General features: G+C 34.8%; 1 protein-coding gene across 1 annotated transcript in view; it reads right to left on the bottom strand.

The window, feature by feature from the left end:
- TRHDE (thyrotropin releasing hormone degrading enzyme) overlaps positions 1–24,088 on the bottom strand; it is a 362,338-nt gene that overhangs the window by 149,618 nt on the left and 188,632 nt on the right. The window contains exons 5-6 of the mRNA XM_028091339.2: positions 22,937–23,050; positions 2,922–3,059 (exon numbers count right to left, since the gene is read on the bottom strand). Coding sequence (XP_027947140.1) covers positions 2,922–3,059; positions 22,937–23,050 — 252 coding nt within the window. The remainder of the gene's footprint in view (positions 1–2,921; positions 3,060–22,936; positions 23,051–24,088) is intronic.

Below are 24,088 nucleotides of genomic sequence, written 5' to 3'. Positions count from 1 at the left end.
CAGAAAGAAAAGAGAGTCTAGATATAAATCCAAGCATATGTGGTCAACTAATTTGTGACAAGAGCACCAAGAACACACAATGGGGTGTCTTTACAATAAATGGTCTTGAGAAAACTGGATATCCCTATGCAAAAGAATGAAACTGAACCCCTATCTTACACCACTCACAAAAGTTAACTAAAAATGGGGTGCCTGGGTGGCTCAGTTGGTTAAGCGCTGCCTTTGGCTCAGATCATGACCCAGGAGTCCCTGGATCGAGTCCCACATCGGGCTCCCTGCTTGGCGGAGAGTCTGCTTCTCCCTCTGACCCTTCCCCCTCTCGTGTGTTCTCTCTCTCTCATTCTCTCTGTCTCAAATAAATAAATAAATAAATAATCTTAAAAAAAAAGTTAACTAAAAATGAATCTAATATTTCAATGTAAGGCCTGAAACCATAAAACTCCTAAAGGAAAACATAAGGGAAAAGATCCTTGACTTCAGTCTTGGCAATGAATTCCTGGATAAGACACCAAAAACACAGGCAACAAAAGCAAAATGAACAATTGGGATTATATCAAACTAAGAGCTTTGGCACAGCGGGGCGCCTGGGTGGCTCAGTTGGTTAAGCAACTGCCTTCAGCTCAGGTCATGATCCCAGGGTCCTGGGATCGAGCCCCGCATCGGGCTCCCTGCTCAGCCAGAAGCCTGCTTCTCCCTCTCCCACTCCCCCTGCTTGTGTTCCCTCTCACGCTGTCTCTCTATCTCTCTGTCAATTAAATAAATAAATAAATAATCTTTAAAAAAAATAAAAGCTTTGGCACAGCAAAAGAAACAATCAATAAATGGAAAAGGCAACCTACAACATGGGAGAAAATATTCCCAAAATATATATTGGATAAGGGAGCAATATATACAAAATGTATAAAGAACTCACACAAATCAATAGCAAAAAACCCCACAAATAATCTATTAAAAATGGGCAAAGGACGTGAATAGACATTTTTTCCCAAAGAAGACAGAAAATTGATCAAATGACCCATATAAAAAGGTGCTCAACATCACTAATCATCAGGGAAATGCATACCAAAACCACAATGAGACATTACTACATAAATGTTAGAATGGCTACCATCAAAAAGATAAGAGATAGGGGGCACCTCGCTGGCTCAGTCAGTAGAGCATGCAAGTGACTCTTGATCTTGGAATTGTGAGTTCAAGCCCCATGCTTGAATTGCACTATTAGGTATTTATCCAAAGGATACAAACATAGTAATCCGAAGTGGCACACCTCCCAATGTTTATAGCAGCAATGTCCACAACAGCCAAAATATGAAAAGAGCCCAGATGTCCACCAACTGATGAATGGATAAAGAAGATGTGATATATAAATACAATGGAATATTACTCAGCCCTCAAAAAGAATGAAATCTTACTATTTGCAATGACATGGCTGGAACTAGAGGGTATTATGCCGAGTGAAATAAGTCAATCAGAGAAAGACAAATACCATATGATTTTACTCATATGTGGAATTTAAGAAACAAAACAGATGAACATAGGGAAAGAGAAGGAAAAATAAAATAAGATGAAAATACAGAGGGAGGCAAATCATAAGAGACACTGAACTCTAAGAAACAAACAGGGTTGCTGGAGGGGAGGTGGTTGGGGGAAGAGGTAATTGGGTGATGGGCATTAAGGACGGCATTTGATGTAGTGAGCATGGAGCGTTATATGCAACTGATGAATCACTAAATTCTACCCCTGAAACTAATAAAGTATGTGTTAACTACACTGAATTTAAATAAAAAAATTTTTAAAAATATATAATAAAAAACCTCATATATAAAAAATAATATATATTTTAAATTTTGATATTTTACATCAACATTTTAACATATATTTTAAGTATGGTTCTATACTTCCACTTATTTTTCCAAATCATCAAAAACCCTTTTACAGCCAATGCAATGATCAGTGACTTAAAAAGATATTTTCTAACAGAATTTGTATATGTAAAGATACAATCTTACATATTATAGCATATAGATAGTCATTTCCGGAGTACAAAACCAAAATCCAAATTAGTGGAGCAAGGAATCCTGATGAATCATTATGTGACCTCTAGTTGTAAATAGAAATATTTCAGGAAAAATATTAGCAACAGTTTTAAAAACTTAAAACATTTATAAATCAATAAAGTACATGGAAATGCCAGTAAATGCAATTCAATCTACACCAAAGATGAACTAGACTTTAACACTATTTTGATAATTCCCAAGCAGCTACAAGTATTAAACAAAGAGATATACATACTTATGTTAAATTAGAACAACTAAGGGATAGAGAAAGGAAAAACCTTAATCCACATAACAATGGGAAAAAGTTCAGAGTGTGTCTTATTTCTGTGTCTAATCCTTGGTCCAAAATCTTTGTCAGTCAAAGTAGTCTTTAAAATTTCACTTATCATGATTATTATCCAAGAAAGATCTTTAATCCCCTAAATATCCCTTAAACAACGTTTATAAAATATATATGTCGCTGCCTACAACCATTTGTATCAGCAAAGCAAAATAAGTATTTAAGGGGTACTGATGACAAATAATCTGTCACTGTGTAGGTCAGCTCTCTTATTGATAATAATAAAACCTGACACTGACACAACACCATTTGTACAGTGATTTCATATCAAGACTCCAAACATTTATTCATTAATACTCCCAACATTTCTTTACATTGTTTGGCAAACATTCATTTCCATCTTGCTGATTTATAAAGCAAAACCCTAGCTCATAAAATGACATGAACCTAGTGACTCTCTATTTTCTAACTCGGTCCATTTCTACCTGCCAGGAGGACGAGAAGAATACATCTCGCATGAAATAGTTTGGCTGCCCTGGGATTGTGAAACATCCAACTGGCACTTGGGTCTTATCTATTCCCACCTTTTTATAGGCGATCCAGTCAAACACCCTGTCAATATCTGTTGCCTGTAGCACTTCCTGTGATACTGGATGGGAACTGGCCAAGCCGTCAAGCAGCATCACTTCGTGCAGAACATCCGTCAGAAACCTCTGTTTTTCCTGCAATACAGTAGACGGGGCAATATCATAGGTGGTTCATGGTTATGACAGAATGCGTGTGACAACATGAACAGAATGTGTGTTACTTCACTGATGATGCTTATAGGCCTACGTGGTGAGACTGAACTCCAAAGAGAACCCAGTAAATAAAAGGCCTCTAAGTTACTCTAAAATGGTGGTTGATTTGAGCACAACATGAAACAAAATCAATGGGCTACAACGGGCCCTAAATAGATTTAAAAACAGTGGACGATGCCTTCACAGAGGCTAGAGCAAATTCAGACAGTGGGCATGTAAATGAAACAGACTAAGCTTGTTTGTGTGTTCCACAGGATCAAGGTGACAATTCCAGTCCCAAATAACCTTTTTAGCTAAGTTCATCAGAGGAGTAAGAACTAAATTTCTGGATTTCGGGGCCATTTTGCTATGTATACCACTTATTGGTAATACCATTTGAACACCTTATGCTCTCTCTCACTGATCTGTCCACTTTTCTTCCCTCCTCCCCTGACCTCATTTTCTCACACACACAAACACACACACAAACACACACATACACACACACACACACAAACACACACACACACATACATACACACACACACAAACACACACATACATACACACACACACATACATACACACACACACACACACACACACACACAGGCCATTTATCTTCTGAAAGAATCTCAGGAGACCACAACAAATAGCAAAAGGCATATTGACATAAAACTGTAATATTTGTGGATATACATGCGACTTCAGGATAATGAACATAAAGTGGAGAGCAATAGGTATTAATAACCATTACCATAAAGTTGTGAAAACAAACAAAATCATAAGACTTCTATTCTGTGTGATGTTTAGACCTTTGTATTTACTCTGATAAAAGCTTATTTGTTATGTTAGAAATAAACTGTAAAGAAAAAGTACTTCTCTGTCGTTTTGTTTTAAGGAGCCTGCTTTAAGGAAATAGCTTGGGTTTTGTTAACAAAAATGCTGGCAGCTATTAGTCCTCCTGGCCTCCTGCCTTCATTGAGGGAGGAGGGAGAGACAAAAGAAGTTCCAAGAGATAACAAGAGCTAAATAGCCCCTAGGTAGTTGGGACCTGAGGAGTATCATTACAGAGATTAAAGACCGCAACACTTAAATTCCTATAGCTAATTCTGAGCTCACTCCTGGAGCCTCCTAGTTTTGAGCCAGCAGATAAACAGCATGTTATTTCTGAGTGAATTGTAATTTCAAGCCGGGAGTACACCAATCCTGGATTTTTACAAAAATGGAAATGGAGAATAACTATGCTAAAAAAGGAATAGTTAACTAGGCATTATATATGTGTGTTCTTTTAAAGCATCTTGCTTCATCATCATTTGTTCAATGATTTAGTATGTTTAATCAATAATTTAATTAGTTCTCCAGCCAACTGTATACTATAATGTTTATTTCTAATAGGATATTTTTATAGTCTGTGGACTATAGATCTAATTTCTTCAGTCCTTTTTTGGTCTGAGAGTTTCACACCAATGGTCCATACTCCATGGCACTGAACTGGGTTTGAACGGTCCCAGAAGTCTGCTCCAGACAGTAAGAGCCCACGGTGAGAAGTCCAAACTTACAACAAACTGACAATTATGACATAAACTGATACTGCATTTCTTCTCAAATTAAGTTCCTAATTCAAGACAAATTAAGGAGAGTGAAATTGGCCCTTGGGATTTAAAATTTTAAGACTAAAAAGACAGATGGCCTACACTAAGAAAGTAAGAGAAAATCGTGTGTTTCCAAAATGAAAATGTTAATGTTACTTTTAAGCAGGTATGCAATCTTGTTACTCATTCAATTTAAAAATGCACATTAAAACTATTTGATATTGAAATTAATGGGTGGGAACATGGAATATATCATTATACTTCAGCTTGAACAATGAACACTTTTATTTATAAGAAATACCAATTGAAGATGTGGTTTTCATTCTGAAGGAAAAATAATATTCAATTCTTTAAATAGTGATTGCCCACTCCATTATGTAACTCAAACGTCTGATTGAAACCACAGTGTAAAATAAACTTAAAGTAGTGTTTTATTTGAATCCTAATTTTTAATATTTAACAATAAATATATATGATCAATATGAAAATTTAGTCCACATATCTTAGTTTGCTAGCAATGTGATTTTTAAATGATATAAAGTAAATGGCTAAGTAATTACAAATGTGAAACCTAAGGTAAATTTCTAAAATGAAACTCTCTTGTATAAGGAAATATAAGTTATACATGATATGTTGCTTCATGCTTCTGGAGGAAAACAAAAACACCAAACCTTTGCCTCATCGGTAGAATTTCAAGAAACTGTTTAAATTTAGTAACGTTGAGTCATTAGCCAATTGTTGGAGAAAATGACATTGTGTAACTGAGAAACAAAAGGCATTAAAAGAGATTAAAAGAGAGGAGAAAAAAAGAAGAAAGAAAAGCCTGGCAGAACACTCACAAAACTCAGAAGAGAGAACACTTTAAATTAAGGAAGAAAAAAAAATTCTAGCCAGAGGCAAACCCAATTTAAGAAAACTACAAAGAGATTCCAGGAGAGAAGGTGCCAATTTTTTATCAAAACCTGTGTCATATTAAAAAAAAAAAAAAGGTCTTAGCTTATTAGTCACCTGTTAGCGCCCTCCCCACTTGATCCACAACAACAGTAATAGTAACAGCAACAATTACAAAGTATTGATTAATTGCCTACTGTCAACCTGAGACCATGAAAGTTTCAAAATAAAGTTCAAGAAATCCTGGCTCTAATATGAGATAAGAGACCAAACACTGAACAAAATAATGGTTTTCTCTTACACACTAGAAATGCCAAAGGAAATCTGAGGAAAAAAATCTGTAAAATGGATTTATACAAAGTTTAATGGAAGAAGTAGAATTTGTTCTGATCCTTGAAGGAACTTTAAAGGGGTGTGTGTGTGTGTGTGTGTGTGTGTGTAGGAAATAATATATTTATGGTGTATATTTAACAGCTTTTATTCTAGTTCATATTTTAACGTCACCATGATAAGCTATTCTATCAAAGCAGCACAACAAGGTAAAATGTGGAACTTTAAAATTTGTTTAAATAAGTTTAATGTTAATAGTAAGATTAAGTCCTACCACTCTAATATAGACCCTTCTTGGAGTTGTTGCAATATGTGTCTACATTTAAACAGTTCAAATAATACCAAATATATCATTTTGTATTGAACTATTTTCAAGAAGATATTACATTTGAATTTTTGGAGAATAGTGAAAAGATTTTTCAGGTAGGTAAAGAAAGTGTGAATAAACTCAGAGTTGAGAATATCACATGGAAAAAAAGAAAGCCCCCCTTATTTTTTTTTATTCGTTCATTTAACAAATATGTATTCAATTCCTACTCTGTGCCAGATATGGTGCTGTGTCTGGGGAGGAAATATAAGACTGAAACTTAGTTCCTAACCTTAAAGAACTCAAAAGTGTAAGAGAAAGATCAATAAACAGCTAACTGTATTATAATATGATGGATGTTATAAAACACAAAGGATGAAATGATTAATTAGTTCAGAAAAGGCTTCACAAGGGAAGTGACATTAAAGTGGGTTGTTGAAGGGTGAAGCGTTACTTAGATGAATGGGGGAAGCAGCTTTTTAAAAAAGGACAAATCCAGGCAGAGAAAACATGAAAAAAAGTTCCTCTGTGTGAATCCTTAGTTACCAGGTGGAAGAGTTTGGTCTTAATAAATAGGCAGTAGCAGGCATAATGACATAATAAAAGTAGTGTCTTAGGAAAATTAACTTATCTGTGGTATACAGGGAGGCTTGATGTATGCAGAGACGGGAGGTAGAAAGTGGCTATGGTACTCAGAGGGGGGGTGGTGATGATGTGTTAGAACAAGGTGCTGCCGAAGGACTGTTGTATCTGAGAGATATTTTGAGTGAAAAAATCCACCAACGTTGATACCTCAATGCCCTGGCTCCCTTAGCAGATGATGGAGAGAAAGTATTAAGAGATGACTTGATGGAATTTTTTTTAAAGTGGGGGGGGTGGAAGCTACTGAAAGAAATGGAGTAGTGGAAAAAAGTTTGCTTTGGAGGGCAAGTTAAAAAGATCACTTTTAGACATGTCACAGATAATGCGACGGTCAACACCCAAAAAGCAATATGCTACAGGCAACTGAAAGTAAAGGCCTGCATCTAAGGAGCAAGTGTTAATCAACTTTTGGCAGTAAATTGTAGTTCATATAAAAATATAAATAAAATCTCAGAATCTACTCTTCTTTTATTATTTCTTACAATATTAGCATTTCATAGACTGGTGTTTAGTAACATTCATAAAGGGAGTTATTAAGGAGGGCATGTATGGCATGGAGCACTGGGTGTTATACGAAAACAATGGATCATGGATCACTACATCAAAAACTAATGATGTATTGCATGGTGACTAACATAATACAGTAAAATAAAATTAAAAAAAAGAATTCTTATTGCTGCATTAGATACACTTGACTAATTATATTCCTTAACATCTCAAAATGGCTTCTGCCTGGACATGTCAAATTCTAAAGGGTTAACAGTGAATATGCCTGGTCCAGCCACAGGCATGGTGATGAGTAGGAAAACAGGAGGTACTATCATCAAGTTTCTACAGGAAGTCTGAGTAGTTTTAGTGAAGAGCAATATAAGGTGGACACTTTGTCACCAGGAAAGAAAGAAAAACAATCAGAGACTAATCTGAATCAAGATCAAAGAAAAGTCAGATACATCAAACCAGACAAAGATGACAGCCAAGCCTGAGCCAATTCAAGTAGTGGTGAGGTGCTCATAGGCATGAAAAGAGCAAAAAAAAAGCAATTCTCAGGGCAGCAGTGGGTTCTATCAGAGAGGCCACAAGGACTCAATTTTCTAGGAGGATGGATATGAACACAAATGGCTCTTTGGTATTCCTGGGAGAAAAGGCAGGTGCGCTCCCGCGAAGTTGATCAAAGTGTCCTACGCTCAAAGTAAAGTATCTGCCACTCACTAGCTGAGTTACTCAGTATTTTTAGACTTCAGCACCTTCATTTGTAAACATATGTGGTTGTGAAGATTAAATAAGAGAATTTGTTCTACAAATATTTATTGAGCACCTGCTATATCCCAGATGGTATGCCTGGTTCTAAAGATAAAAAAGATAACAAAGACATGGACTCGACCTTCAAAGATTTTAGGGTAGTAAAAGGAGAGACAGCGATGAAAACAAATATTACAAAACCACCTGCTGTATGTAAAAGTGGAAGCAGGTTCAGGAGATGGTGTGCCTATACAAAGAAGGCTGTGTGATTTGTTCCGCCTGGGGGAAGGCAGGAAAAGCCTCTGAACTGAGAGTCGGTGTCGAATTTTTAAGGATGATTTGAGTTTTCTAGACAGAAACAGCAGAAAAGGGCATTTGGGACAGAAAGGAGTATCTTGGAAAAGTCATGGAGATTTAATGGCTTGTTTGGGAGACTACCAATTTTTGTGTGGCAGAAGTCATTTACAATGGCGTAAATGACCAGTGATTATCCTGGAGAGACAGACAGGAACAAAATCATCAAGGATCCTCCATGCCAAGTGAGGAAGCTAGAATTAAGAAGTGACATCACCAGACCTACATTTAGAGAGATTATGAATAAATAGTGGAAAGTGAACAAGGGCGAGGAGCAACCAGAAACAAATATAGGGCAATATTGCATAATTATGCTAAAGATCACAAAGTATGGACATTATCTTTGTGACCATAAGACATCGTAGCAATTATTTCTCTAAAATCTAGATGTCCTGTTGGATATAGATAAAGGTACATTTCTAATCCATAGAGTCAAATCCGTAAGAATATCTGACAAAAAATATTTGAACAATGCAATCTAATTCTATACATGCTTACTGATTGCTTTGTAGATGGGACATCCTTTTAGGGGTTGGGGAAACAAACACAGCTGGGACCCAAGTTCTGCCTCCAAGCAACTCCCACTATGCTAAGGGAGACAGATAAGTGTACAAATCATTAGTGCCATCTGATGGGTGAAACATTAGTAGCATAAATAAAGTACTGTGGGAGTAGAGAATAGAGGGAAGGTTATGGGTAGAAATGCTTTCAATGTCTCTGACCAGGTCGATTCAACCTCAATTGATTTATCAATACAAAGAAATAAGATATAATATGTTATTTATGTTTTACCCCTCTGGAAATCTACTCTACCATGAGATAAAGACATTTAAGATTTCATAGGTTCAACAAAATGCCGCATAAAGCATTACTAATCTGAGCCCCTTTCCACACAAGACTAGAACAAATGATAGAGCTTTGCATAGTTTGGTTTTTTCAGTCTTGTTCTTTGTGACTTATTCACATGGCAAAGGTTAAAGCTGAGGAATATGACCAAGAATTCAAAAAAGAAAAGCAAATATATGGAGGAAAAATATTAATCAGGTTTTATTTATGTGATACAGTATCTCTGTAACCTCAAGTATCATCTTTGTAAACAACACAATACCATATTTGTAAAAATTAGAAATTATTTGGATTCCAAGTTTCCTAAAATATTCAAAGAATTTTACTCTGTAATTTTATATTGTTGTCCTGCTTTTACAAAGTTCTAAAATGTCCAAAAGTATTTCAACTTTACTCAGTTGAAAGTTAGCTAAATGTACTTGTGAAATATTATGTCATTATTTAGCTGATTAGTTAACATTTTATAGACAGCTAAATCATAAGGATGGATGAAATAAAACTAAAGAGCTAGTGAAAGTAAATGGTACTTCCCTATAGCAATGTATCTTAAAAATTAACATTTTAAAATCTCATGTTTAAAAGACACATGCCCAAGATGTTAATAATTATTTTCATGGGCAGTTTGTTAAAGCACTCCATTTATATTAAAATCGAACTTGTGTAAACACACATGTATAGTAGCCACTGAAGAATAATTTTTAAAATAATCACCGTTAATGCCTATGATGAAACAAGCACTATACTGAAAATTTTACTTCTGTATTTGTTTACATAACCTTTAACAGAAAATGATACATAAACACAATAATCCGGGCAGATCTCTAGTGATATAACATTTATTCTGGGATTTTACACAAGCTTTACAGTAAGTAACTAAAATGAGTTCTATATGTTCTTATTTCTTTTAACTATCAACCACATTTTATCTCCTGCCAAGCCACAAATGTTCTAAGATGCCTTATTCAATGCATAAACTAAAAAAGCAATTATATTTCTATAAGCCTACTCAAATGACTTTGTAAGCCTCTCATAACCCCAAATAACCCCCTACACAGGTTGCTATGAACTGCTATATTCTCACATGTGACTAACACAGAGAAAATCAGTTAAATTGTCTCTCACATGACTACATGGGAGTCAGCTGCCTTATGTTTTGTTTGTAACATCCAAGTTGAATGTGTCACATCTCATATTATCCAAAATGTGGCACAGCTAAGGGAAAATACTAAGATGGAACACAAAATGTACTGCATTATATACAAGTAAATTACGAACCTTCTGCAGACTTACTCAAGACCCTGAATAGTATAGCAGTATTGATAGGGCAGAAATTATCATCAATTAGTCACTCATGTTTTCATTAATTATGATAATCCTGGGTCTTATGGAACAATCATGAATGTGCTTCAAATAATGTCAATCACGGTAATAATTACGAACAGGTTGTCTAATTACATAGCTCATTCTGATTCTAGCAGCCCAAAAAATCACTGTGAATAAAAACCATATGCCATATGCTTTCATACAACCCTCTTAAAATGTTCATATCATTTAACTTCCCTTCACTTTTTAGGATTTCTTGACACCTTTCTCTTGGTTTTCCTTCAAACATTTACCCAATGCTGTTATATATATTTTAAATCTTAATATCCTTTTTAAGTCAATGAATGAGTTCCTAATAGAGGTACAGAAACTGTTATAATCTTTCATAAGTGATCTATTGACCCTCATTTCATAATTTTTTTGTTAACTTTTGACCAGACTTTTATTATTGAACACCTCAGAGATGCTATACTTCGGGTTAAATTCTGAGAAATGAGGGTAGAATAAAGTCTCTAACCTGATGAAAGCATATTGTTTAGTAAGGGAGATTTACTTCCTGTCCTTTGCTGGTTAACAGGAACTAATTCTTGCTCTTCCACATGTCACTTCAGGATCCTTTCCATAGATTTGAAACTTCAGACAGGGAACAGTTTCTTCATCTTTTCCAATAATCCTATCTCAACTTTGGCAGTGAGAATCTTTTTCTCTATTTCTACACTTAATTTTTTTGACAGGCTGATAAGGCATTTCAATGAAATAAAATTTGCCCATCTTCTCTGATAACCACACACTTGCTTCTCATGTCCATCACAAGGACTAGCTAATATTTTACAGACACATTAATAATAAGCTAATGATGGCACTATAATATTTACTTGATAAAATGTAATTCGGAATATTTTTAAATGCATACTGACTATCTTAAACAGAATCAATTTCTGTTTAAATTCTAAAGGAGGGGGCGTCTGGGTGGCTCAGTCTTTAAGTGTCTGCCTTAGGCTCAGGTCATGATCCCAGGATCCTGGGATCGAGCCCCACATTGGGCCCCCTGCTCCATGGGAAGTCTGCTTCTCCCTCTCCCGCTCCCCCCCTGCTTGTGTTTCCTCTATCGCTGTGTCTCTCTCTGTCAAATAAAAAATAAAATCTTTAAAAAAATAATAAATAAATTCTAAAGGAAACTTTCTTATACCATTCAGTCTGCAAGAATTCCAAGGATAAGCTAATCAACTCCCTGAAGTTATTAACATGGATACCAAGTGGCTAATTCATTTTGTTATTTTAATTTGTGAAATAAATAATAATTCAAATGACCTTAATCTGTAATAAAATTCTTATTAACTTAATGAATGAAATTTATTAGCACATTTTTTGTACTTTAATTTCAATATTTAGTGCTATAAATGGTCAGTTCATCAAATAACCTAGCCTGACAAAACTTTACATTTGTTGGGGCACCTAGGGGGCTCAGCTGGTTAAACGCCCAACTCTTGGTTTCAGCTCAGGTCATGATCGGAGGGTTGTGAGATGGAGTTCCGCATCAGGTTCCATGCTCAGCCCAGAATCTACTCAAGATTCTCTCTCCCTCCCCACCCTGCCCCTCCTCCTGCTTTCTCTCTCTCTCTCAAATAAATAAAATCTTAAAAAAAAAAAAAACTTTACATTTGTTGCCAGATCATAGAAGTCTGTATTTTCAATGAAAATAAAAAGTATTATTTTTTTTTTCAAATTTGAAAGATTTAAACCCATAGCAACTCCAGAACATACACGGCACTTATGGCCCAGAAAGTTAACCAATTCGGAAAGAAAGTTCCATATTTATTCCCAGATCTCCAAGTAAGCTACTATAATATCTATACATTGATTGTGATATTAATAGAGAAAATTTTCAACATTCAGAATGCAAAATCTGGACTAGCAATTTATTTATAAAGTGCAAAGGTATTAAAATTTTAGTATTCTAGCATCATTCAGAAATGGAATAGGTATATTCAAAAGTATTTTGTGAAAGACACTTTCTTTGCTCTTACTAATTTTAATAATAATGAGTGATACTATTGTGATCCTCATTTTATAGGAAGTTCACTGGCTTGCTCAAGGTTGCCTAAGAACTGGGGATTGAACCTGGGCAGTTTGGATCTAGAGGCCATGCTCTTAGCCACTACACCAGGTTGGCCAGAATTAGAAGAAATAATAGAGCAACTCTTTGTATGCATTCCACTGGAAACCATTCTCAAACTCAATTAAGACCCAATGGACATAAAACGCTGTGTCTGGTATAAACAGAGAGATTAGTTATGGGCATGACCCAGGCCCATTGCTAGCCCAGCTAGCAGGGCTGACCTAGCACTAAGATGCCACCAAAATCAACAGAGAGTCTGTTTAATATACTCAACAAGGACTGAGGTGAACTCAGACAGAAATTCTGTTCATGAGTCTAGTTACAGTCAGGAAAATCAAATTTATCATCTTTGCTTAATTGTAGCAAATGTTGATCTGGCCTAGAATGTTGTTCACCCACTTTCTTCAGCCACTGAAGCCAATGCTGAAATTATGTGGCTAATTTCCATAACAGCTATGGTGTAGACATGAAGCAAATCACTCATTGCAAACATACTAGCACACAGGTGTGCATGTGTCTACTCATAGGCTTCCTTGTGGCTGGCTTTGTTTTGTTTTGTTTTTTCTGATTCTACACAGAAGTTTTTTTTTTCTTTCTTAAAAGCTTTTATTTTAATTCCAGTTAGTTAACATACAGTGTTATTTTAGTTTCAGGGGTACAATATAGTAATTCAACACTTCCATACATCACCCTGTGCTCATCACAACAGATGCACTCCCTAATCTCCTTCACCTGTTTCACCCATTCCCCTAACCACCTCCCCTCTGGTAATTATTAATTTTCAATATGTGATTCACAATATTCTCCACTGAAAGATAATTTTTGGACCCTAAAGGTAATACCATTACACTTAAGTACCTAAGAGTAACAATAATACTGGTGACAATGATAGTAAAAACAACATTTTTTTTTATTCTTGAAACTATCCCATGACAAAAACAGCATGGGTATTTCATACATATTTTGAAGATGAAGAAACAAGATCACACAACTAGTAAGTGTCAAGAGTCAAAAATTTAATCCATGGAATAGGTAGAAAAAAGGAACTGAACCTCATTCTAGGAAACTGTAAAGTAACATTACTCTGATGAAAATAATTTAACTAATCTGGTAAAAGAGATCTGTGAGGATCTGATATTTCACACTTATCAGTGTGCTCCCCATCTCTGGCAGAAAAACCAGCAAAAAAAAGTGGGTATCCAATAAATGTTTGTTAAATAGTGAAAAATGAGTCAATATAGATTAATCCCTGGAAATATTTTGTCAATTAAGGGCCCAAAAATGCCAACAAAATGCTTAGCAACAAATAGTAAAATGTTATTTTGTTGTGAGAAGCCAAATTATTTTCAGGCCTGGGGAGTAATATGGCTCATCAGCTCTCAAAACAAGCCAACAATTCCAGGAAAAGCTCCTTATTGCCTTAAAACCAAGGCAAAAGCTTTATTTAAAGAGCTTTTATTTTTAATTAGTCATCTTCAATAGTGTATTATACTTAAGAGTCTTCAAATTGGACCAATCATGTGGATAGTTGGAAAGAGAATATAATTAATGCCAAATCCACTCTGAAGGAGCAACTGACCTAATCTTATCTTTAATCAGACAACTTTGGAAATAAATAATATTTAAATGAAAATATGCCACCATACCACCACCAGCACTACCACTACAACCAAGAGAAGACAAGTCTTCTTCATAAAGTACTTATCTTCCAAGCAAATCTGTGAAGCTTACAGAAAGAACAGGACTCAAAAGCAGAACTTAACTGAGCAGAAAGACACTCAGAATCTAAATGAAAAGAAATGGCTACTGTAACCAGATAAATTTGATTAAATATTAGAGAACACGTTTGAGCCATGTAATATAAACATAATAACAGGTAGCTAAATGTTCTATTATTTCATCATTTGACTAATCTTCTGAGACCAACTGTGCTAATTTTCCAAATGTATCTATGAACACGAACAGTCTGATTGAGCTATTCCATAAACAAAGCAACTTCCGACAGAGGCATGATTGGTCAACTAAGAGCCAAAAAGTACTAATTTATCCACACCTGCTAACTGAAACCACTATACCAAAAACAGAATACAGTGTATACAAGAAACTGATACATAGCAGTTCCATGCTTATAATACCAGGAGGTTTGTTCCACAGAAATTAGCAAAACAAAGGCCTCATTTTAAGTGCTTGATAATTCTTTTACTTAATTAATAAAGAGAATGAATGAAATGTATGACTGAATGTAATGGCAAACAAGTAACAGCAATCCATCAAAGTACTTTACATAAAATTATTGAGCTGGTACATCGTTAACAGCACTCAAGAAAGGCATCACCGGACTATATGTAGAGAAGAGAAAATAAAATTATTAAAGGAATTAATCGGACACAGTTGTATCTGGAGTAGGTAAAGAAAGCATTCCCACATATATTAATTTCTAAAGAAAATATAACACAAATAAGACAAAAGACAGTACTCTGATCATTGTAAAGAATTCTATTTCATCAATCGGAGGGAGAGGTGAAAAGCCAAATATATAAATGATTTCATAAAAAGGGGCCTTCCTACATTTATGAATGTAGATCCACAGAGGTTATTCAGCTCAACGCCAAAACATGTTCTACCCCAAATCATCTTTTTGGAATCGTGGTTGAGGAGAACTGCCTGAGCTGTGGACTGCATGGTGGTCTAGCCATTACCACACTCTTCAAACTCTTAGGAAAGATGGTAACAAAGACATGTACTCTCAAGACAAAATGTTTAATGTGACACAGTAAATGCTATCTAAGTCTTTGTCATTACAAATGTTAATAGTAGGGGTGCCTGGGTGGCTCAGTCAGTTAAGCATCTGCCTTCAGCTCAGGTCATGATCCCAGGGTCCTGGGACTGAGCCCCATGTCACGCTCCTTGCTCAGTGGGGAGTCTGCTTCTCCTTCTCCCTCTGCCACTCCCCCTGCTTGTGCTCTCTCTCTCTCTCTCTCTCTCAAATAAATAAAATCTTTTAAAAAAAAAAGTGTTAAAGGTATAATTGAGGCAAAATCTTCACCTCAAACTATGTTATTACCCTTTGTGGGGTTTTTTTTGTTTTGTTTTTTGTTTTTTTTTTTTTTGGCTTTCTCTTCACAGGATGCCCTTTTACATTTTTTTTTTATTCATATCACTTGAACTCACTACTTTCCTTTCTCACGTTCTTGTCTGGTAATATCTGAACAGTGTGAAAGTAACCTTGATGAAAAGAGTGAAGAAAGAGGTCCCATAAAGTGTTATGGACTGAGACAGTCACTCCTTGCTTAGAAATGAGTTGTGTTCTAATGTCTTTGAGAACATATAGCTGCCTGGTTAAGGATGATTAATAATTAGGAAATTAATAAATTAGCTTCGGTTGCCCTCTTAGTCTCCAGCCTTCAGTTTTATTGTATTTGTGTTAAAGGCTTTGCAAAGCAAATTCCTTTTAACATATCTGGGAAAAGGCTGAATGATATTAAATGTTGAACAATACATATATTGTAGGGAGATAAACGTTTTTACTAGTGGTGGTAAGAGATACAGATCAATAATGGTATAATCTGCTATTGTAAGTAATGTATGTTTGTGAACAAGGATGTTTAACAGAACATTTCATTATTTTGGTATAAATTTTTGGCATTATCATTTTTTTGGTTTATCAAATGCTGTCTGACAAGTTTTAGCAAGTGGAAGTATTCTGCTTACAAACTGCTCTTACTTGAAAAGGGAATGAACGGGTTGATTTTCCCTGCGATATTTCTAGATATGAAAAAAGATGGCCTTGCATTATTGTTGGGCTCCAGGTTCAGAAGAATTTTCTTCTTAGAAAGTGTCTAATCTTGTCAATTTATCAGTTGCTTTTGAAATTCCTATGGAAATGTAGAAAGACCTTGACACCATGCAAACCTGAAAGTGATCTTCGGAAGAAATACTTTATTCCAAAGGGAATGCTCATTTATCTTTTATCTCTAAGTTTAAAATATACAAAAACCTGAAACACTTAGTGTCTTTCTGAACAAAATGACTTTGCTTTAAAGAAAATTCATTCTTTAAGAACATACAGGAGATTTCCATTTGCAGCTTTGTTTTAAATTTTAAAAATTTCGCATAGGAGAAAATGTAAGGTGATGTGACTAAGAAAACCTCCCAGATACATACCTGAACATATAAAAGGACAAGTGAATATATATGAAAACTAAGGAATTATGTGTGCTTTTTCTTCTCTTCCTAAAGACATCTTACTTAATAAAAGTTGGGTCTTCTGTTAGAAGCAGTAAATGAAGCCAAGTTACATTTTCTGAAACTTAACACACCTTGATAACAAGCTCTTCAAAAGCTCGCATTTCCCAAACAATTGTGAAGCCAACGTCTTGATTCTTAAGAAAGAACAAGCGTAAATAAAAGTATGAATGCATTATCTGTTCTTCAGTTGTAGTTTCATCCTCAAAAATGCATTTGTGTCATAAAACTTCTAAAATCGTTAATGTATTTTCACAATTAACAAATGACTGCTCAGCCTTTTTCATCCCTTTTGTGAAGAAATCTCCTTAACAGAACTACTAGTCCATCATTAACATATTTTGTAAAAAGCACAGAATTGGCCCTAAAGTGAGAGAAAATTTAAACACAATTTGTTATTGTAGTAGCCTTAGCGAGAGGTATTGTCATGTGTTAGTATATAATAGGTATCGTTCCCATTTTTCACTATTTCTCCTAGAGATTCTTCGTGTCTCTTTAGCCACCACTGGTTAGAATCCAAGTCTCTGGCCTACTTCTTAACACTGACATCCTTTCTGGATGAGCCCAATTTGTACACTCTTTGAGTGTTAGTCTAACCCTCAGTGCACTGGGCATATACACATTAGAACTTCTCTGATGTTTACTCAGAGTTCGGATATGGCAGACAAGACCTTTTCCTTCAGGGGCATCTGCTACTGTCCACACTGCAGTTCTTACTTCCTCTGTGCACTTTGTCTATTGTCCACCAATGCCCCAAACTGCTCTGATCACAAATGCTAAGGAAAAAGCAACTTTTTCTCCCAGAAGAGAGGGCAACAACTCACCGGTTCCACTGAATTAAGGGAAAAAATTTTTTCTATTCTTTAAAATAAAAAAATCTATGTTTTCAGCAAAGAACTTGCTTGCAGAAAGGGGAAGGAGGGAAGAGTAAAGGGAAAGCAGAAGAGGTCTATTTTGAAGGCTGTGGTTCCCCAAGAGACCCAGGTAGACACTCCTTCCATCTTCCTGCTAGTCTTTCGACATAAATGGCACTGCTAAGCTACTAAACAGGATCAAAAAGACCATAACCCTGTGGAACTAGTCACAAGAAGCCTTTAAATTTTTCATATTCAATATGTGTTAGTCATTTGAAAAAATATAGATATCATTGACTAGTTGAAAACAATTGGATCTTCTAATTTACTGACTTCTCAGGAGTAGAAAGAATATTATAATGTGGATTTTGATCATAATAGACAAACACAACTACATGGAAAATCATGAATATACAAACACACATTTATTTGGTATTCAGTATTTATGAAGTAAGATTCTAAAATAAATATTTAATTTCCACATGATCTGTCTGTGACCCTACAGCCCTACTGAGCAAATATATTTTGGTATTGATGAAATATAGACAATAGTATCAATATACCAACTATTATTAAAACGTCTATTAACTCATTTTGAAAAGCACGCAAAAGCATTTTTCCCTACAGACATTAAGTCAAGTATGTATTTGAGAAATGAAGAGCTGAACAAGTAAAATATTAACAAAAACCAAGATGTTTTCTCTCTACCTTTCTATTCCCCCCTCTCACTAGCAAAGTGATTATTATTATTTGGAATGCTGAAGCAGTATATCTTTACATTTAAACTGAAAAAAAAAACACTGAACTCAATCAACTATATTTCAGTTCATCAATGATTTTCTCAACTTCTTTTTGAGTAAAAATAAAATAATTTAAAAAGTAAAGATAACTTTATTGCAATGCCTGTTAACTTAGGCAGGCAATTTTTGTTGGAGCACATTAAAATGATACTAAGTCTAATGGCAGGATTCATTTTTACTATTTTAGTCCTATCCATGATAGAGACAATTGAGAACATTTTTCAAGGTTTTGGGCAATACACTTTAAGATATCTTTAGTATTTAGCATAATGAAGTTTAGTTGCATGATTCTCCATTAATATTATCTGTATGCCCAGGTATGTGTCCTCATAAAAATTTAGGGAGAATTCCCAGTCTGCAGACTTTATCAGCATACAAAGTTATTGCTGTGTGCAGCTCCAGAGAATCCCAGTTCATTTAACAAAAGAATATACACTCATGTTTAATAATTCTCATTATAGCAGCACATCCTTACAATGCTATATTCAGGAAACTAAAGGACATGTCTACAATATAGATACAAACTATAATGAAAACTTATGCAATACACAGAGGAGATATGATTTTGCCTGCATCAGCACCAGGTCTATAAAATCAGGAATTCTTCAGAGTAGCATTTAACCATGCATCCTTTTCTTGTACTAAAACTCTTTTATTATAGACTTTTTCAAATTAAAATGATCAAGAATTATTGAAGAATAGTAACTGTGTTGAGTCTTCCCTTTTTTTTCTTCCCTTCCAGGGAACACAGTGAGATTTAATATGACCGCCATCAATATCATACTATAACTTGATTCATCCAATAACGTTGTCACTAACAGCCAACTTTGATGAAATAGTGTCAAGCAAAAGGACTACATGCCCCTGAAGTGTATCCTTAGCCCTGAGCTGAAGAAGTTGCTTCTGATGATCTTGACACTTCTGTTTGATGAATGAAACATTATATAAGGCTTATATTCCTATAGAATAAACCACATTGCCAGTATAGATAAGAATTGATTTGGTGAGACTGAGTCTAGTTAAAAAGATTATAAAAATTGTTTTGTAATCTATACATAATTGTTATAAATCTAGGGTGTCAAAACAGATGACTGGGCTTGGAAATGTTAGGGCATCTATACATAAAATCAATGCGCCTTTCTAATGGAGCATTTATTTTCCAGGTACATGATGCCTACTCACATTTGTATAGTGGCTCATACATTTCAAAGACCTTGCAAGTTATTTTATCTTCACAAAAAATTCTATGAGCTTGATAAGTCAGGACAATTGCCCCCATTTTTCAAATGATAAGAAACAATCAGAGAAGTGAAACACCTTTCCTGGAAGCTGAATTTCTTCTTTCCAATCCATTCCCCTGACCTTACATCATACTACCGGTAAAGGCCCATTTCTATAAAATGGTAAACTTGATTAGTTTGTTGGGAACAAAACTATCATAACAGTTTTTATTCCATGTAGTGTTTCTAATATAAAAACTGATTACTTCTGTATCAGAAACTGGCTCTGAACACACACACACACACACACACACACACACAAAATCTAAGATTTTACTAACTAAGCAGACTAAGCAAATATACTGGCCTAAATCAGAACAAGAACTTCCTTGACAATATTATGTAATTCTGGGCTTCTTTATTGCTATTCCATTGAAGGTAGATTGTCATAGCAATCACCCTAGAAAATTGAAATTGTATTTTCATGCTTGAGACTTGGTGTGTAAAAATGATAAAAGCACTGTTTTTGAGATTAGAGACAAAAGAGGTCAGCTTCCTGAATTTCTTTACTCCTGACACAAGACTGACTTCTGATTTTTCTATTTTAGGCTAAGCTCTAGCAAAGCCCAAGCCTTGCACTCCTAGGTAAACTTTTGTGCCATATCATAATAGTATGAGTTACTGCTGACACAGCCGTCACTCTTGTTCTTTCTAGTATTTCTTCCACTCTTGCTGATGCTATTATGAAAAATAGTGCTGCCACAGCCTGAAAGTCACTTAATATCCTCTTATCTGTGGGGCTGACTTATTCTTAAAATTTTGTTTGCAAAGATGATATTAATGATATATAGAGAAGCAATTTGTTTATAGTTTCTTCTCATCAGTTTTTTGAATTTAGTATATTGAGGTACTCTACCAAGTAAATAAAGCCACTACAAAGCAAAAGCGATCAGAGATCAGAATGTATTTATAATCTTTACGATCTGAACATAAGGAGACATCATAGTAAGACCTGCACATCCTCACTATTGCCTAATTAATTATAATGGAGTTTATTCTTTCATTTATTAGTTTAATAAGGTGAGCCTTCTATACCACTGTACTTATACCATCATTAATTCTCATTTCTTAATTATAAAATATGGATTTATAAGAAATAAAATCTTGGATCTTACCACCCCAAGGTTTTTATACTTTCAGTTCATGGTCTGTATTTCTATTAAGAACAAAGTCCCAGGTGGGTTATTTATACTTTATGTTCATTTTCAATACATCTTATAAATATGTTCTCCAGAAGGCCTACATTTATAACTTAACTGATAAAAGTGATGAAAGAACACAAAACATCATTCAGAGACAAATTCCAATATAAAGACACTGAAACTTGGGATATATTGCCATGCTAACGCCATCAAAAGCTGTCAGTTTTCAGCCCATGTATAATTCTGTTGATTACTTTTTAATCCAAGATGTATTTTTCATAATGATGAATAGAAGGGATTTTACGATAGATAGCTGAATGAACTTTAAAAAAAGCTTACCTATATGAGTAGCATGCCACTTGTAATAAGGTCATTTTTTTAATATTGAAACATAATGAAATTATAAATCAGTAATAATCCACAGCATAATGAAAATTTTAAACAAAGTTGGTTCAAAGTCATCTAAAAATCAAAAGATATTTTGGGGAGTTTGGGGAATATTTTCAATATCCTTAAACATTTCAGTTTAAAATTTCACATTTGTTAAAAGAATACTTTAAATAATTAATATCGTACGGCATTGGTGATTTTTCTTCAAAGTTCTTTAAAGGCATTTTCACTTATTTCCACTGCCATGATAAAGCAGTTTCAGTAAGATTTTTAGAATCATGTCATATATGCAGACACCTCTAGATACAGAGGGCTAAGTAAAAGGATCTCATTGTTTGAGGAAATGACCCATGTTGCTTTTACAAAATAAGGACAACTCTGCATGAACATAATGAAAACATATCAATATGATATTACTATTATCATGGTTCCTCTGTGAGATATGTAAGATCACATTTTTTATGCAGTAGAAGTTGGCTGAATTGATGGTAGAGAAGTTATGTCATGACTTACAGACACCTTCATATTTCATCTTGGTTTAACTCTTCAACTCATAATCATAATTTTAACAGATAATTAGGTAATCACTTACTATTAATACTTTAAACATCAAAAAAGAGCAGTGCAAATACATGTTATTGCTATGCTATATCGCAGGTGAGATATGAGTTTCTAGAAGCTGACAAATGTTAGTATTTGGCAATTTTTACACAGTATCACTTAAGCTAAATTTAAAATTCAAGTTCCAAAACAGCATATACCCTGGGTTTCATTTAATAATAACACAGTCGCTTATTGATTAATAAAAACATATAAAATGAAAACCTTATATTAAAAGACACATAAAAACCACCCTTCCCTCCACTTTTTCTTTTAGGATGTTCTAGAAACATCACTGCTTAAGGGACAACAAACTCGACTTCAGGTTCAGACAGACAGATATGTTCTTAGAGTGCAGGTACCACATGCATAACTCTTTATGAAGTTAATGACATCTTCCTAAGTCATTTGATCCTAGAGTACATCCACAACCATAATGTATTCTATAAATAAGCAAATGTTTTAATTTTTAGTCACAATGAAGAAATATTAAGGTCTCATTTTTGTATATATTGAAATACTGTATACACAAAATATTACTTATGAATTACTGTTACCTTCTCAATCTTAAAGAATTTTCCTTTGCTCTCAAAGGCAACAATCTAAGATATTTCTAGAAGAAAAGCTATAGCATTTTGAAATCAACTTATAACCAACCAAACTCTATTCAGTTCTAATAAATAAACAGAACTTTTTTGGAATACTTCAAATTTAAGTTAAATTTAAATTTTGGTTACTTTTTCTTTATTGGACAGGTGGTTTTCCAGATGGCATTTTCAGTCTCCTCTAATGATAACATAAGCTCTGTAACACAAGACCAACCTTTCACTAGAAGTCCAAACAACTAAAAAAAGTGCACCTACCATGTTCCAGCCAGGGTAGAGATAGTCCGTGCCAACAAATTCAAAGTAGTGAGCAAAACCTTCTTTCAGCCACACATCTTCCCACCATACTGGAGTCACAAGGTCACCAAACCACTGCAATTAAAAAATGAATGAGTATCAGATAAAATCAAATTTTTTTATCTAAAATCAGAATGATTTTATCTAAAATTAAATGCATTAAACTATGACTATCATAACTAGAATTCATTCCCTAACAGATTTTGTGATCTTAAAATGTACTGTGGCAAGACAATTGATTTGTTCAACTGGTGACACAAATACTTGGTGACACTAGGTTTTTGTTTTTGTTTTTATAAATGCTTTCAGGGAAGAACAAAAATATAATGACCAAGGAATAAAAAAGGAATATTTAACCCGGAGAAGAAAGGACTCAGGAGAAAAAAACTGATTACAGCTATTTTCAAATATTTGGAGACCTGGTACACAGAAGAGGAAGAGACTTGTGTCCTGTGGCCCTACAAAGAACAAATAAGAACTAATGGATGGAAATCAGGATTGGTAGATGTCTGCTAAAAATATAGGAGACCCTCTAACAGAATGAGATGGCCAAAAATGGAAAGTACTGCCACAAGTGGTGAGCTACTCATCACAGGGGGTATGGAAGCATTGCCTTCCCACGGCACAGAAAACTCAAAGAAGACATTGGCTGACTGAAGGAACTGAGGGCTTCCACGATGTTCCATGAGTCAGTTCCCTGACTCTCCGTGATCTTGTGATAATAAGGGGCTGGACCAAAAAAAATCTCTAAAATTCCTTCATGAAAAATAATGTCATTTTTTTTCTTTTTTGAGAGAGAGATAGAGAGAGAAAGCTAGTGGGGGGGGGGGAGAGCAGAGGGACAGGGAGAGAGCGAATCTTAAGCAGTCTCCACACCCAGCACGGAGCTGGACACGGGGCTCGATCTCAAGACTCTGAGATCATGACCTGAGCTGAAATCAAGAGTTGGATGCTTAACCGACCAAGCCACCAAGGTGTCCCAATAACGTTGCCATTGTTAATCAGTGTTTTAATTAGATCATGATGCCCCACTCTGACATCCTTGCTTAGATTGGCAAAAAGTTAAAGAAATTCTTTTTTTCATTAAAAATAAAAACAAAAACATTATATGCC

Source organism: Eumetopias jubatus, unplaced genomic scaffold, assembly GCF_037043125.1.
Source record: "Eumetopias jubatus isolate StellerSeaLion01/CBP00866 unplaced genomic scaffold, mEumJub1_p1.0 scaffold_8, whole genome shotgun sequence".
NCBI classification, from domain to species: Eukaryota; Metazoa; Chordata; class Mammalia; order Carnivora; family Otariidae; genus Eumetopias; species Eumetopias jubatus.
The sequence above is the reverse complement of the archived record's forward strand: the minus strand, read 5'-3'. Positions and strand labels throughout refer to the sequence as shown.